The following is a 14,855-nucleotide window of genomic DNA, read 5'->3' as shown; positions in this document are numbered from 1 at the left end:
CCCATCAGTTTTTCCCTCCATCAACTTTCGTCTAGGAGCCAAAGTTTAGCATTTTCGATCCAAACATTAATGGCACTATTGGCATTATTGGCACTCACAAATCCAGGTCCTTACATGTTCCATTTTCAACTTAAACTGTATTTGTTTTTCCTGACGAGAATCTATTTGTTTTTAAGAAGGCCAACCATAAAGTATATTAGTATATTAAAAAAAAACATCCTTATAATTTGATTGACAAAGGCTATGTATTACGTCACTGCAAACCTGCCTTGTTGCCACAGGTGATCCATGCTGCAGTACACGCCAGCTTCTAATTGATGAGTCGCGGTGAGGAGTTCGTCCACCAGCGCTTGATAACCAAAACACTGAGGTGAGTTCTGCCTTGTTATTTTACTAACTTTTAAATCGTATGGTCATGGTACTGACCCACAAGTACAACAGACATGGGATATTAAGTAATAATTCGTCAAATAAAAGTAACACTTGCATTTGAACATGTGCAAATTATCCGTTTTAGACGCAAGGTAGAAACTGAGGTAAAGTTAAGGGATAATTACTTTCGACATTCGACATTCGGACATTTCGAATATAGCCTCGCTAATTGTCAAACTAGAACGATAGGAGCCAGTGTAATGGCAGCTTTTTCATTTTTTAGGATGTGATGTATAGCCTAGCCCAAAGGGTAATTTGGTAGAAAGATCTGAAAAGGTCTTTCTACCAAATTAGCCTCTTCTCCCTCGTCTCTCTGTACCCATGCATTATGGACCGCAGGGTTGCATAATTTATTGCGGAAAATCTCTCCGTAAGGTCTAAGAATCTGTAATATTCCTAGTAAACACCGTCACGGCGACGGTGGGTGATGGCAAGATGAGTTCGGTTACCTTTTAGCGGGTATCAAATGACTTGCATTAATGGAATGGCAAAGCCATTCCAGCGCCACGATTATACTTCCTCGGCTGCCCTTGACGACCTCTTTCTCTGCAGGGGGTATGGTCCTTTGTTGCTCCACTAAAACTGTCAGATTGGGTGCTGTGACTCTGTTCCCTTCAAGAAGAGTGTCAGTTATCGGTTGGATGAGGGTTGGTTTAGGTTGGCCACTCTGAATACTGTAAACTCCTTTCATTAACCCTGTGATCATGTGTGAACCATAATGCTGCTCATAAGAGCATCGTGACATTGACCATGGATGATATAGTTACACATCAAGGCTCCCAATAATGGACCCCCACTGCACACAATAACAAATATCTCCAGGTCCTAGAATGGACACCTTATAGTCCACGAAGGAAATTCAAATAGGAATATAAATGGGAATAGCCACAATGTTTGTAGCTAGTGTACCAAATGTACAAATATAACAGTAATGACAACACTTGCAAATCCACATAACATAACACAAATATTGTACTTTTCCAAGCAGTCACCTATTTACTGAATTACTTCCTGGTGGTGTACCGGCCAGGAATCTGAACAGACAGCGCTATCTACACGATGACTTCCCAACTGGAGAGCGCCATGGAAGGCCTGATCAAAGTGTTCCACTCCTACTCGTCCAAGGAGGGGGACAAGTACAAACTGAGCAAAGCTGAGATGAAGAGCCTTCTCCAGGGGGAACTCGCTGAGTTTTTGGCTGTAAGTGGGCTGTTCCTGGTGCTTGATTTGTATATACTTTTAATCCTGTATGTGTTAATCTAATGGTGGAAATATGAAAAATATGAGCTAATGGGAACTGATTAATCTTCTCAGATAATAGTGTAAGAATGAACTGATGTGTACAGCAAAATCCCAAGTTTATTTAACGGTGCCTAAGAAATGTCTTAATTCCTTTTGACCAAAGGACTGTGGGTGCCCAATAAACCCTTTTTAAAGAGGCTTCATCCTTGGAGATGCACAGGTGTCGCTCATAGCACCTATCAGTGAAAAGGCTGTGATGAACCCTACTAAAGTCCCTGTAAGCCATGGCAAAGCACAGCTGTTGGTCATTGAATGCAGTGATTAACAAACCAAACAAGTGTTTCAGTACGGTTCCAGCAAGGGAATCGAGTACACTGCACCTCATCATAGCCTTTTCGACAGCAGACTGATTATCCCTTGTCATTGTTTTTTTGAGTATGAACACCTGTTCAGGGATTTTCCTGAATTTTATTTTTCCCTTTTTGTTTGTGTATGTGCTAGTAGAGGGAAAATGTATTGGATGTTTCTATTTTTAAACACTGTTGCAAGGATTGCAATTTAAAACAATCCAAAATGGTTCATTACCTTCAGGCTTTAAATATTTTAGATTTATCAAAAACTTGCAATAATAAATGATTAAGTGAAGTCCACTATGTATTCACTGAGGCAATGAAGATCTTCTAATGCATTCCTCTTCCCTTCTCTCCCCCAAAAATACTTTTTTGTACTGCCTTTTGCTCATTTCATTGCTTTCTCTCTGCGCCGTCTCATGTTCTTGCTGATATGTCTGTTTCAGGGAAGTAGTGATCCGCTGGTGGTGGAGAAGATCATGCGGGACCTGGATGAGAACCAGGATGGGGAGGTGGACTTCCAAGAGTTTGTGGTTCTAGTAGCGGCGCTGACTGTAGCCTGCAATGAGTTCTTCATACAGAGCCAACAGAAGTAATCCCCCCATCCCCCCCACCCTATCCTCCCCCATAGAAATCTGTAATCCAGATTGATTTTGGTAATTTACGAAACAAAAAGATTCTGCCAAAATGATAGGTGTGATCGATCGTCTGTCCCCTCAGTATTGGGGTGTTGTAACTGGCATAAGATCACTTTAATTTTGTTGTAGCACTGTTTTGGAGAAGTTAGCTGACTACCTAAGCTCTTTATGTTCATCTTTGTCAATAAAGATGTCCTGTTCTGCACAAAAATAAACTATATTCTACAATTAATAATGCTTACACCTTTTTTCCTAAACTTGTGTTCAGGGATATTGAGTGTCCTTTTTTTTGTCATCTCTGCATATTGTTCAAATATCCAAAGAATTTATGAAGCTGCTATCCGGTTGTATATATATCCCTTGTGTCAATTGAGCACATTCAGCAGCCAAGTAAACAGACCTTGCAATGGGTGCCAACAGCTCTTTCATTAGAGGGCTTCGGACTTTCATTAGTTTTCAACTGTCTACTTGGCAGTGAGTGATTTTTAATTGGCAATGCCGTGGTCTGCTGGTAATGATGTCATCACTAGGAGCCGGGGCTGAGTTACATCCCTTTTGTATGGCCGAATGGCGTCTGATGGATGGTGTATGTTACTGTAACTTTATAAGCGGAGTAGGCCTATATGAATTTCCACTTGGAACTTTGGAAGGCCATTTAGTAGCCAACCAACCGGCCGTTTAACTGGATAAACTTCTTTCCTCTGAAGGGGATGCTCAATTTCCCCTCAGATGATTTAAGAACCCATCTTATCGTGCTGCTGGCTCCACAGCTTCTGTTAAGCACTTTGTTCAGTTTGTACCAAATCAATGACCTTTCCTTCATCCGTCTCCCTAACAGAACAATACAGCAGTGTGTGGTGTTAAGGGATGCGTTCTGAAAGCATATTGTACCCATATTTTATCCTTTCATTGCCTGTCATAAGCCTGTATTGTGCAAAATAACTATTTAAACTGCATATATAAATGGTACACCATACTTTCCTCTACTTCCTAGTAAAGTTCATAATAGTATGGGAAATGTTTTCCATCTTGTGTACTTACAGTGGGGCAAAAAAGTATTTAGTCCGCCACCAACTGTGCAAGTTCTCCCACTTAAAAAGATGAGAGAGGCCTGTAATTTTCATCATAGGTATACCTCAGCTATGAGAGACAAAAGGAAAAAAACTAGAAACTAGAAAATCACTGTCTGATTCTTAAAGAATTTATTTGCAAATTATGGTGGAAAATAAGTATTTGGTCAATAACAAAAGGTCATCTCAATACTTTGTTACATGCCCTTTGTTGGCAATGACAGAGGTCAAACGTATTCTGTAAGTCTTTACAAGGTTTTCACACACTGCTGCTGGTATTTTGGCCCATTCCTCCATGCAGATCTCCTCTAGAGCAGTGATGTTTTTGGGCCTTCGCTGGGCAACACAGACTTTCAACTCCCTCCAAAGATTTTCTATGGGGTTGAGATCTGGAGACTGGCTAGGCCACTCCAGGACCTTGAAATGCTTCTTACGAAGCCACTCCTTCGTTGCCCGGGCGGTGTGTTTGGGGTCATTGTCATGCTGAAAGACCCAGCCACGTTTCATCTTCAGTGCCCTTGCTGATGGAAGGAGGTTTTCACTCAAAATCTCACGATACATGGCCCCATTCATTCTTTCCGTCACACGGATCAGACGTCCTGGTCCCTTGGCAGAAAAACAGCCGCAAAGCATGATGTTTCCACCCCCATGCTTCACTGTAGGTATGGTGTTCTTTGGATGCAACTCAGCATTCTTTCTCCTCCAAACACGACGAGTTGAGTTTTTACCAAAATGTTCTATTTTGGTTTCATCTGACCATATGACATTCTCCCAATCCTGTTCTTGATCATCCAAATGCTCACTAGCAAACTTCAAACGGGCCCGGACATGCACTGGCTTTAGCAGGGGGACACGTCTGGCACTGCAGGATTTGAGTCCCTGGCGGCGTAGTGTGTTAGTGATGGTAGCCGTTGTTACTTTGGTCCCAGCTCTCTGGAGGTCATTCACTAGGTCCCCCCGTGTGGTTCTGGGATTTTTGTTCACCGTTCTTGTGATCATTTTGACCCCACAGGGTGACATCTTGCGTGGAGCCCCAGATCGAGGGAGATTGTCAGTGGTCTTGTATGTATTCCATTTCCTAATAATTGCTCAGTTGATTTCTTCACACCAAGCTGCTTACCTATTGCAGATTCAGACTTCCCAGCCTGGTGCAGGTCTACAATTGTGTTTCTGGTGTCCTTTGACAGCTCTTTGGTCTTGGCCATAGTGGAGTTTGGAGTGTGACTGTTTGAGGTTGTGGACAGGTGTCTTTTATACTGATAAGGAGTTCAAACAGGTGCCATTAATACAGGAAACGAGTGGAGGACAGAGGAGCCTCTTAAAGAAGAAGTTACAGGTCTGTGACAGCCAGAAATCTTGCTGGTTTGTAGGTGACCAAATACTTATTTTCCACCATAATTTGCAAATAAATTCTTAAAAAATCAGACAATGTGATTTTCTGGATTTTCTTTTTCATTTTGTCTCTCATAGCTGAGGTTTACCTATGATGAAAATTACAGGCCTCTCTCGTCTTTTTAAGTGGGAGAACTTGCACAATTGGTGGCTGACTAAATACTTTTTTGCCCCACTGTATGTAAAAGATTGCTTTAATTAAATCCCAAACTTTAAAAGCTTCATAAAATGATTACATACATAATAGTTATGAAATTGCTAGAAATTTACTGAAGTTTGCCAAAATCAATCTATTGCCTTTATACACTTTGCATGTTGACGCATCCAAACGAGGGGTTTGACAGTGATGACCGGTAGGCCTAACTGTTGGTATGTGCAGAGATGGTGTGTCTCTGGTAAAGTAATAATATATAGGCCTACATGCCCAATTGGGATGTCACTATCATAGGGCAGATTTTGAAACTGCTTGTAATGGCTAATCAGTCACACCTAGGGGTAAAATAGGGGCTGTTTAAAAGATGACAATAGGACAATGAATTATGCTTACAACGACTTACATTATTTCTGTTAAGTCGTGTTCTATGAAATAGCACCATCTGCTGTCCAAACAATGTAGCGAAATGTTCTGTTTTGGTGAATAACATTCTACAAATAACATTGTATGAAAACATTCTTACATGTATTCATACAAGGAAATAAACCAGCAAAATGTCTTTAATTTATTTTAATTTACAGGCCTTTTATATAAAATAAAACAAAAATGACATAGACCTCATTTAAACCACAGCTATTTCTGTTCAACAATCCGTCTTCATGGCCACCAGCACAAAGTTACGTGGGGAGAGTTCTGGATCGAACAGAGGTACTAGTTTGCTCTTCACACCTACAGAGACGCAGAAGGGACACAAATAGAAACAATATTATTCACTAAAATGAGCACTATTTATTCCTCAGGGTAGCAGCTAGCTAGCCATATAGAGGGAAGCATAGACGCATACAGACGCTGCCTTGGGCTCTGGGTCATAGGTCAACGTTGCCAGCATGTTTGAGACAAGATTGGCCTGTAAACAAATATAGGTAAATGGTTACGACGGGGGAGCTGGGGTTTTTCTGGATAAATATAACTTATGTTTACATTTATCAACAGATTTTAATGAGTCGTTATTATCCAAGGGTTTACATTGGAGTAAAAAATAAAAACAAACATCTATATAAAATATGTTGTACGAATTTAAAAACGAGTCATTGAGATCCTATGAGAAATGTAAACATTATGGTGCTTTTGATCCAGAAAAACTGCAGCTCCTCCGTTGACTTGTATTTGTTTACAGGCCAGCCTCTCAACCAATGTGGTGTGTAACCAAATGTATTTCTCTGGGGACAAAGAGTCTTATCAGTGGTTAGGGCGTTTCAACCACCAGGTACTGGCTGATATCCCTAATGTCTGCACTCTAGTTCTCGAGTAACTTGCTCTTAAAACTATAAACTCCATCTTATCGTTTAATTTGACAAAATAAGAGATTAGAGAAAGAAAGACGTTTATTGTCATATTATTTAGCTTAAAAAGTACATTGGTCTGTGATGTGCCGAAAGCAACTTAAAAACAGCCAAGACGGTTGTTCTAAAACCAACCCTCAGCTCCGCACACTATGGACGCCTGACCTCCCTTTACAAAAGTATAGACCACGGATCCAGCAGACCATGTGAACCTCCCTCACCGTTCTCCTGGAGGTAGATGATGCGGTCCAGAAGCACCAAGGTCTCCACAGCGGGGGCCAACAGCAGGGCCAGGCTGAAGTACACCACCACCCTGCCCTCCTGCTCCAGCATGGCCTCCAGCCTGCCTGGCTCCAGGATCAGAGAGGGCGGGAGCCCCAAGCGGGCCAGGCCAAGGCGGGCGTACCTGGAGATTGAGGGACCATAGCTTTAGCAGACAGTGGGTGCCCATAACCATGACGCCAAGTATACAAATAGTACATCATGCATATAATATATATAACGTAGACTTTGAAAAGCAGTGGATTCATTTCAAAAAGAAGGGGATACTAGTGTATATAAGCATTAAAGGTGCGGTGTCTAGCAACCAACTGAATACCCCCCCCCCCCCCAACCCTCCCTTTGCAGAGGAGCTACGGTCGCCTGTCATAAAAAATTATGAAATAGTCGGCATAAACGGCATTGAGTAACCAAGTGATGAGATTCCTTGACAGATTTATAAAAAACACTTGGAAATGTATTCTATTAAACGATAGGTCATAGCTTAAATGTAAAATAGCGATGATTCAAATAAAGTGTCCTCTCTAGAGCCGTCCATTCTGGTCTACTGTAGAAACATGGCTCACATTTTGGAAGACTACCCTCTCCCTGTGTAGGTATAAAGGTTAATTCTAATGTGTCAAAAACACCATGATTCTTACTTTCTATATACTAATTAAAACCTTATTATTACTGGCAAGTCTATTCCACTAGATGCCACTAAATCCAACACACCTTTAACGTTATTTATTGCCAAGGCTTCTGTGACATTTTTAAATATACCAATAAAAGTATGAAGAAGGGGTTAGAAATAACATTATCGGATGAGGTTGGTTGTTGCTTTGTAAAAGAGAAACAAGCTCACTCTGTAAACGGAAGTAAGTGGGCCTTCTTGATTGTCTGGACGCCCACCCGCTGCATCTCGGGCCTAGCCTCCCTGATGATGGTCTCCAGGGTCGCCCGGTAGCAGTGTGTCCTAAGCAACAGACTCTCCTCCCTGAGCCTCTGCAGGTAGTCCTCCATGGCGTGACACGCCCCCTCTCGCGCCTTATAGGACAGACCGTGCCCCGGCAAGCCCCGCACCCACGAGCTCATCGGGTAGCCGAACTCGCCCAAACAGCATCCATCGCTGTTGTCGGCCACCAGCCGGGGCCGGTCTGGAGGGGCCGGTGCAGGGGGGGCCACAACCAGGCCTGGGGGGCTCGGGTACTCCCTGGTGGTGATCTTCATGTAGCAGCACGCCACAGAGGTGATGCCACGCACGTGAGGGCACTCCACAAAATGGCGGAGGAGAGTGGCGCTAAGGTCCCCACAGGCGTGTAGGCCGGTCAACACTAGCGACTTGTCCGACTGCCCCGCCAGCTCTTCTAAGTGCCGCCCGTGTGGGCTACAACCAAAGCTGTTGGTGGAGCAGTGTGGGGGCGGAGTTGTGGCTGAGACGGAAAAAGGGATGGAGAGAGCACTGGGTTCTGGTCCAGTAGCTAGGGGGGCCTGGGTTTGGTCTAGGTCAGCTGAGTCCCTGTGTCGCTTTCTACTTGAGCAGCCAAGAGGTGAGGGAGCCGCAGCCGTGCATTCTGCCTCTCTGAGCTGCCTGAGGAAGAGCTCCCATGATGCCTTTGGGTTCACCCAACCAACCACGTGGCGAGGCGATGGGCCGGATTTAGAAAGACGGGAGGGGCCATCCTAAAAGAGAGAGACAGGTCAAGTCCTGTCCACAAACTGTCAGTATTTTGCAAATGCAACTGACAGTTGACTAACCCTTGTCTTCTCCTTCTCCAAAGTACATAGGAGCTCCTCGTCAAACTTGGTTGCCGTGGTCACCAACCTTTGATCCGCCTCGATGGCCGTGACTGACAGTCCCAGGCCGAAGGAGAGGAAGCGAGTGAGGTGCCCCTTCAGAACAGATACTTTGGATTTAAAGCGGTCCACATTCTATTTTAAATACTTTCCAAATGTTGTTAAAGTATCTGTCCTACGTGGTTGCGAGAAATGAGAACATATGAATCGTTGTTTCCTCAAAATAATACATGAGACAACTTACAAAGAGCAAATTACCTGTCCAGATCCAACGTCGACCACCGCCTCACAATTAGTCTGGTCGCAAAGTTGTTTTACCAACTACCAAGATAAAATGGGTTTTATTAATCCCAGGAGAGATATAAGGGTTTAGTACAATATAGATCAAGATTTCCGATTAGCAGTAAGCACCATATGACCATAACCAACAACTCGATAGATTTCCATACAACAACACCATAGGTCGTACCGAGCCAAGCTTGCGGATCTCATGCTGTTTTTTCGGCTTAACGTGTTTCCTAAAGATATGGCTCAGCATGGAGCTCTGGCTGTGGTTCTTCAGGAACTCTTCCACTGGGTCTACTGCTCCACCCTGCCCAGCCCGTCTGGGGAAGGACAGAGCATGGGCAGTGGCACGAAACGCCAGCAGAGACAGAGGCCACGCGGATGGGTATCTGTAATGACAACGCTTTTACTTAAAAATTTGACTCTGATGACAAATATTAGGGTAAGACATATCAGGTCCCAACCGTTTCTGGGGTGGAAATGATCCCAACTTTCATCCGCAGCACTAAATATAATTTTAAACCAATCGGATGGTATTAATATCCCAGTGAATATATATGCATTGCATCACACTCCATGATTAATCAGAAATACCCCATTCGATAATTATAAGTCAGTTTGGAAGTCAATCTCCCCATATCAAGCCTATATAAGGATAAACAAGAGGGGTCCCAAACGCCTTTCTCTAAAATCAAATGCAATACCTTTTTTCTTGACATTTTGTGTCCAGTAAGAGATCTGCGATCTGGGGAAACGATAAATCACATAACACCTCACGCCATTGGGCTGGCAGTCTTTCCCAGAGGTCTTCTGTGAAGAATTCCTGTGGAACATTATAGTAGTTTGACCTAATGCAGTTAACAATTTATTACGAAAGTGAACCCCCACACTAGATAGGATATAGAATGACAATAAGGGTTGGCGAGTGAAATACGACTTACAATTATGTAGGAGTCGGATATGTACTTGTATTGGGATAGAAACGTAGTAAGGTTCCTCGCCAGATCCCTCTGGTCCTGCGATGAGAGACTTAATGTGAACATCTGCGAATTTAAATCGGAAGGTTTTGCTCCTGTATACTGTTGAAGATGAAAGCCCCAAGTCTGGACGAGGCTTTTCAGGATAGAAATGCCTTAACATTTAAGGACTCCGTAATGTTTAAAAGCTTAGATACTTTAACTTATTATAATATATTCTCCATTCAACTATGGAGCACATATGGTGGCCAATAAAGTATTCGGTGAAGATTTTTTTCCTAAATTAAAAATGAATAAATTAATCATTTTGGGATGAGAGATGTATAACAGCTTTTTAGTTTCTAAAACAAAACAACAATTGAAAGCTGAAACATAGGAGGCAGAAAACAAAACGGATGCAATCCGGAAGAGGAAGTAGTTGTTCATCATAATCTCGCGATTTCTGATGATTCTTGGTGCAGTCGTGTGGCGCCTCATGGTACTGTTGTTGGGGGTAGACCAATTGGTTGGAAGGTCCAAAATTATGTCCAATGTTTTTTACATTTTGGGAGGTTTACACAGTTCCGCAGTTCATTTTTATCTCAGCTCGTTCTCGCATTAAGGTAGGTTTTTACTTTTATTACTATAACTATTTTTTATCTTCTATAACTTGTCATATAATATAAAACAAAGCTAATAAGCTAACTGTAGCTAGCATCACACAAAAGCAACAATCTCGTTTTATATTTTTACGGATTGTGGAATATTTATTTTGTTCAACACGATGTGAAAGCGTTGTTGTTTTAATCGTTAATCTTACCAACCTGTAAGTACCAACCTCTATAAAGCGAGTATATATCGTTTGCATTGATAAGGACAAATAATGCAAAAATCAGTCTGTCAGTACAATACATTACTGCCGTACTGTATATATCGAATGCAATACCAAATCATACAGAGTTGAATATATAGCTGCTTAGTTCTCGTCTTTGTACGTTTTCGTACATTCTTACGTGTTTTATTGTGTTTTGCAGTTTTCCCCTAGTTCTTGAACCCGAAAGCAAAAAGGCTTTCACGTTTGAGGCATCGACGAAGGCAGTAATTTACTGTCGTACCATATTCTACTACACCTTTCATCAAAAACAACACCTCTATCCGATGTACTACTCGTCATGTCTGGTATGATGAACACTTTCATTGGGGGTGAATCGGCGTCAACACCCGAAAAGAGCCAAGGTCAATCACAAAATGACCAATGTGACATGTTTATCAATGTGGTTTACTCTGGTCACAAAGGGAAGTCTGCATCACAAAATCCGAATCATGAATGGTTCCTGAAAAAAAGGAAGTTCTTGGAGCGGAAGGGCTTGCTTAGATCGAAGTCGGAGCCATACATACCCCCATACAAACAGAGGCGGGACGAGGCCAAAGCAGGTCAATCCAGTTCGACTGTGAGCAGCACAGAAGGGTCTCACTCTCAACGACCAAGAGTCAGCTTTAAGCACGATACGACTCGACCCCAACCGGCACAGGTAAAACCCAAAGTGGAACCCGGTGTACGCCGCCCAGTCTCAGGCAGATGCAGCAAACACTCAAGAAAAACAAGGAAGGACAAACTCCTGAACCCCGCAGTAGCAGGGCCCGCCAGTGCTCAGGGGGCTCCAGTACCAGGAGACGTGTCGGATTCAAACCAAAGGGCCATCTCTTTACTTGATGGTTTGAACATCCCAGCACTGGCACCAGCGTTGATAAACCCCTCAAAGTATGCTGCCATAGACTGTGAAATGGTGGGGGGCGGCCCCAAGGGACAGGTCAGCATGCTGGCCCGCTGCAGCGTCGTGTCCTATGAGGGCGACGTGATCTTTGATGAGTACATCAAGCCTGATCAACCCGTTACGTGCTACAGGACGCGTTGGAGCGGCATCAGGCCCAGTCACCTGGTCAACGCCATGCCCTTCCAAGAAGCCAAGAAACAGGTAACACAGGGGAATACAAGTACTCTATTATTATTATTTAAGTATTATTCTTTGTTTAAAAGGGTGATATTATGCGACCAGGTGTGAGTGGGATAAGCCATTACAAGCCTTATGAAAATATGCCCTTCCCTGAGTTTTGGTGACATCACAAATGGGATTGTCCAACCTGATGGATGATGGATAGATAAGCAACATTTGCCACTGGGCAAATCCACTGGGTAGGCTGGTAGACTGATCTATCCAGCATTCATCTAGGTGGATTCTCCCACTTGTGATAACACTGAAACACAGGAAAAGGCTGATTTTTAAATGACTTGTAATTGCTAATCACACTCACACCTGGTGGCATAATATCACCCCTTTGATATCTGTTTTTTTTATATCACAAGATGTGCACACTGTCATTTTTATTTTAGTAAATAAGTTGCAACATGACTAACGGTGGCTACCTGCTTGCGTATCCTTCATTATTCAGAAATGATCCCATTTGGAAAAAAAATGCTAAATAGTTCTACTCCAAAGTTGTGTAACAATTTGCAGATTGTTTTCAGTAGATTGTGAACGACCTAAGGTACGGTATCCGTTCTGGTCAGGTGGCCAAGCTGCTCCATGGCAAAGTGGTGGTGGGCCACGCCGTCCACCACGACTTCCAGTCCCTGGCCTATGTCCACCCCCCCTCCCACACCAGGGACACCCAGAAGATCCCCCTGCTCAACCTGAAAGGGGGCTTCGAGGTGCAGCAGATGGTCTCCCTGAAGATCCTGAGCAAGGCCATCCTGAACAAAGTAATACAGGTAGGTGGGTGCCTACCTATGGGAGGATCGCGTCCGATTTTTATCCATAATGGGTTCTAATGCAAAATGGACAAGATGATGCAGCCCTGAATATACAGGCAGGTACAGGTTTATTTTATTAGCAATAAAGCACACACAACATATAGGCCTTTGCCTGGACGTTATACTGCACCTTCCCTCGGACCCGGATTCGCCATCAACATCTACCATTGGGACGTAGCTCCACACATCCACAAAAACTGGGACGTTGTGCTACACGTGTCCATGAAGCTAACCCTCTCCTGCAAAAGTATCCTATGTATTTAGAGAATTCAATTAGAATGTAGTTTCACACACTTTTTAATGTGAGAGTAAAATTGTGTACTTTATTATTTGTTTATGATGGGTGGGCATTGGGCAACCTTTAATACATCCATATGTTGGAGACGTTAGTTTTGGACATGGTTTCCCTTTACGATAACTAAAAATAGGCTATCACTCTTTCTAAGAAAGTAGCTATCTAAAATGAAGCTGTTGTGTTGCTACTTATATAGCAACATATTCACATAGAGCAGCGCAAGTAATCAAGGCTTGCTTTGTGGCGCCGTCTGCTATTGATACCATTAATACGTTCAACAGATAGTGGTAATTATAAGTCTATGAAGGTAGTTGATTAATTTGGATGCAATAAGAGTGTGTTGAGAACATGAACAGGCCGTTACCTCTGCCATGTCCAACATAAGTAAGCTATGTTAGCTATGACCTATAGTTTAAAATGTACAGACTAAATAAGTAAATACAATTCATAAATCGATCAAGGACCCTCATCACTTGACACTGCTACTCGATGCTGTCGTAGAAGTTAATATCATTCTAGAAGTAGCTACTCGCTCCTTACACAACACAGGCCCCGACAGGGCGGGGGACGGTGGGGATCACCTCTACTGACCACCTACCTTTAACATTGTTTTGTGTTGTTGTGTTTTTAGACGGGGAAGGACGGCCACTCCTCCCTGGAGGACGCCCGGGCCACCATGAAGCTATACAGGGCCGTGGCCAGCGACTGGGAGAAGGTTTTAGCCACTGGATACAACTTCTGGGGAGTGTTCAAGGGGTTAACCCCTAAATAATGTCAAGGAAAGGCTGGCGGTGTGTTGGTGTTTCAGACCCATGCGAGTCCAGACCCACCATAGCAGGGTTTGATTTGGATCTTCCCAACAACACTGTGTAATTCCAACTATGGGGCACACCAACCACGGTTTGCTCTTATTATTTGACTATACATACGTTGTTGTTAATTTTGACTGATTGCTTTATTGAGGTTTAATACAAAAATAACCTCATGATACGTGTTTTTTCTATTTGGTGATGGACATGTGTCCCGCCGCAACACAGCTGTGCGGCGCCATCGTTCTCAATGGATCCAAAATAAATTAATTGTGTTCCCTCCTTTTATACGTCTATTCTTTTCCATTTCTATGTCTAGTGCATAAAATATGAAGTCTGCCCACGATATTGATTTGTCACCTGCCAACATAGTTCTTGAACAGTAAGATCGTTGATCAAAAGGATGCATTGTTAAGAAAACTTTATAGCAAGAACATATTAGTCATTGTGGACAGGTACCCTGTTTGTTGTGATGATGGAAAAAAATTGTAGTGTGTGTGTGTGTGTGTGTGTGTGTGTGATGTTGAACTGGAAGAGTAACGACAGTTGCAGCCTGTCCTTCCGCGATAGGTGTACATTATTCTTCTGAGTAAACCATTCCTAGCAGACGACAGAGTGTAAATATGCTACTTTATTTCATCACTACCTCCTTTTTCTGGCATTGGCTATGATATTGTCATATATTGTATTAAATATGATTCAAGACAACACATTTCATAACTCAAATACTACATAGAATGTAGAGGTATTAACTTTAAGCTGTATGAATGCAGTAGGACTACATGTTTAAGTTGAGGCCGCTTTATTAAAGCGATTTAAATTGAAATATGTGAAACTGCAGGCTAGTGAGAGACTAGTGCTAATTAAAAAAAAAATACAATGCAGCCCTCCAACTGTCAGTTCAGTTGGCAGGTATTTCTAATCCGGTTTAATGCACACGGAAAAGTTAAACCTTTTTTAATGCACACATGCATTAGGTTCATATTAGGTAACAGCTTAATTTGCTGATTATCAGAAAATAC

The 14,855-nt window shown here is 42.7% G+C and overlaps 3 protein-coding genes across 3 annotated transcripts; 2 read left to right on the top strand and 1 right to left on the bottom strand.

Moving 5' to 3' along the window:
• Positions 1 to 230: 230 nt before the first annotated feature.
• Positions 231 to 2,620, top strand: s100a1 (S100 calcium binding protein A1; the record flags this gene model as incomplete). The annotated part of the gene is made up of 3 exons (XM_079753027.1): positions 231 to 370; positions 1,463 to 1,632; positions 2,471 to 2,620. The coding sequence occupies exons 2-3, from the start codon at positions 1,492 to 1,494 to the stop codon at positions 2,618 to 2,620; spliced, it is 291 nt and encodes a 96-aa protein (XP_079609153.1). The 5' UTR covers positions 231 to 370; positions 1,463 to 1,491.
• A 3,235-nt stretch (positions 2,621 to 5,855) lies between these two features.
• On the bottom strand, positions 5,856 to 10,307 carry mettl25b (methyltransferase like 25B). Its single transcript, XM_079729818.1, has 8 exons — positions 9,903 to 10,307; positions 9,666 to 9,784; positions 9,146 to 9,350; positions 8,935 to 8,997; positions 8,638 to 8,772; positions 7,745 to 8,562; positions 6,843 to 7,027; positions 5,856 to 6,007 (listed from the first exon to the last, which is right to left on the bottom strand). Exons 1-8 carry the CDS (start codon positions 10,002 to 10,004, stop codon positions 5,922 to 5,924), a joined length of 1,713 nt encoding a protein of 570 aa, XP_079585944.1. The 5' UTR covers positions 10,005 to 10,307; the 3' UTR covers positions 5,856 to 5,921.
• A 102-nt stretch (positions 10,308 to 10,409) lies between these two features.
• Positions 10,410 to 14,107, top strand: isg20l2 (interferon stimulated exonuclease gene 20-like 2). The gene is made up of 4 exons (XM_079753802.1): positions 10,410 to 10,540; positions 10,952 to 11,893; positions 12,487 to 12,687; positions 13,656 to 14,107. The coding sequence occupies exons 2-4, from the start codon at positions 11,090 to 11,092 to the stop codon at positions 13,794 to 13,796; spliced, it is 1,146 nt and encodes a 381-aa protein (XP_079609928.1). The 5' UTR covers positions 10,410 to 10,540; positions 10,952 to 11,089; the 3' UTR covers positions 13,797 to 14,107.
• Positions 14,108 to 14,855: the final 748 nt, after the last annotated feature.

The sequence above is a fragment of the Pollachius pollachius genome, assembly GCF_949987615.1.
Source record: "Pollachius pollachius genome assembly, chromosome: 1".
Classification (NCBI taxonomy): Eukaryota; Metazoa; Chordata; class Actinopteri; order Gadiformes; family Gadidae; genus Pollachius; species Pollachius pollachius.
This window is presented reverse-complemented; position numbering and strand designations above follow the sequence as displayed.

Coding starts and splice junctions, on each gene's coding strand:
- mettl25b (XM_079729818.1), bottom strand. CDS start 10,004: ATGTTCACATTAAGTCTCTCATCGCAGGACCAGAGGGATCTGGCGAGG. Junction 8,998..9,145: donor AGATCCGCAAGCTTGGCTCG/GTACGACCTATG, acceptor TTATCTTGGTAG/TTGGTAAAACAACTTTGCGA. Junction 8,563..8,637: donor TGGAGAAGGAGAAGACAAGG/GTTAGTCAACTG, acceptor TCTCTCTTTTAG/GATGGCCCCTCCCGTCTTTC.
- isg20l2 (XM_079753802.1), top strand. CDS start 11,090: ATGTCTGGTATGATGAACACTTTCATTGGGGGTGAATCGGCGTCAACA. Junction 11,894..12,486: donor TCCAAGAAGCCAAGAAACAG/GTAACACAGGGG, acceptor CGTTCTGGTCAG/GTGGCCAAGCTGCTCCATGG. Junction 12,688..13,655: donor TCCTGAACAAAGTAATACAG/GTAGGTGGGTGC, acceptor TTGTGTTTTTAG/ACGGGGAAGGACGGCCACTC.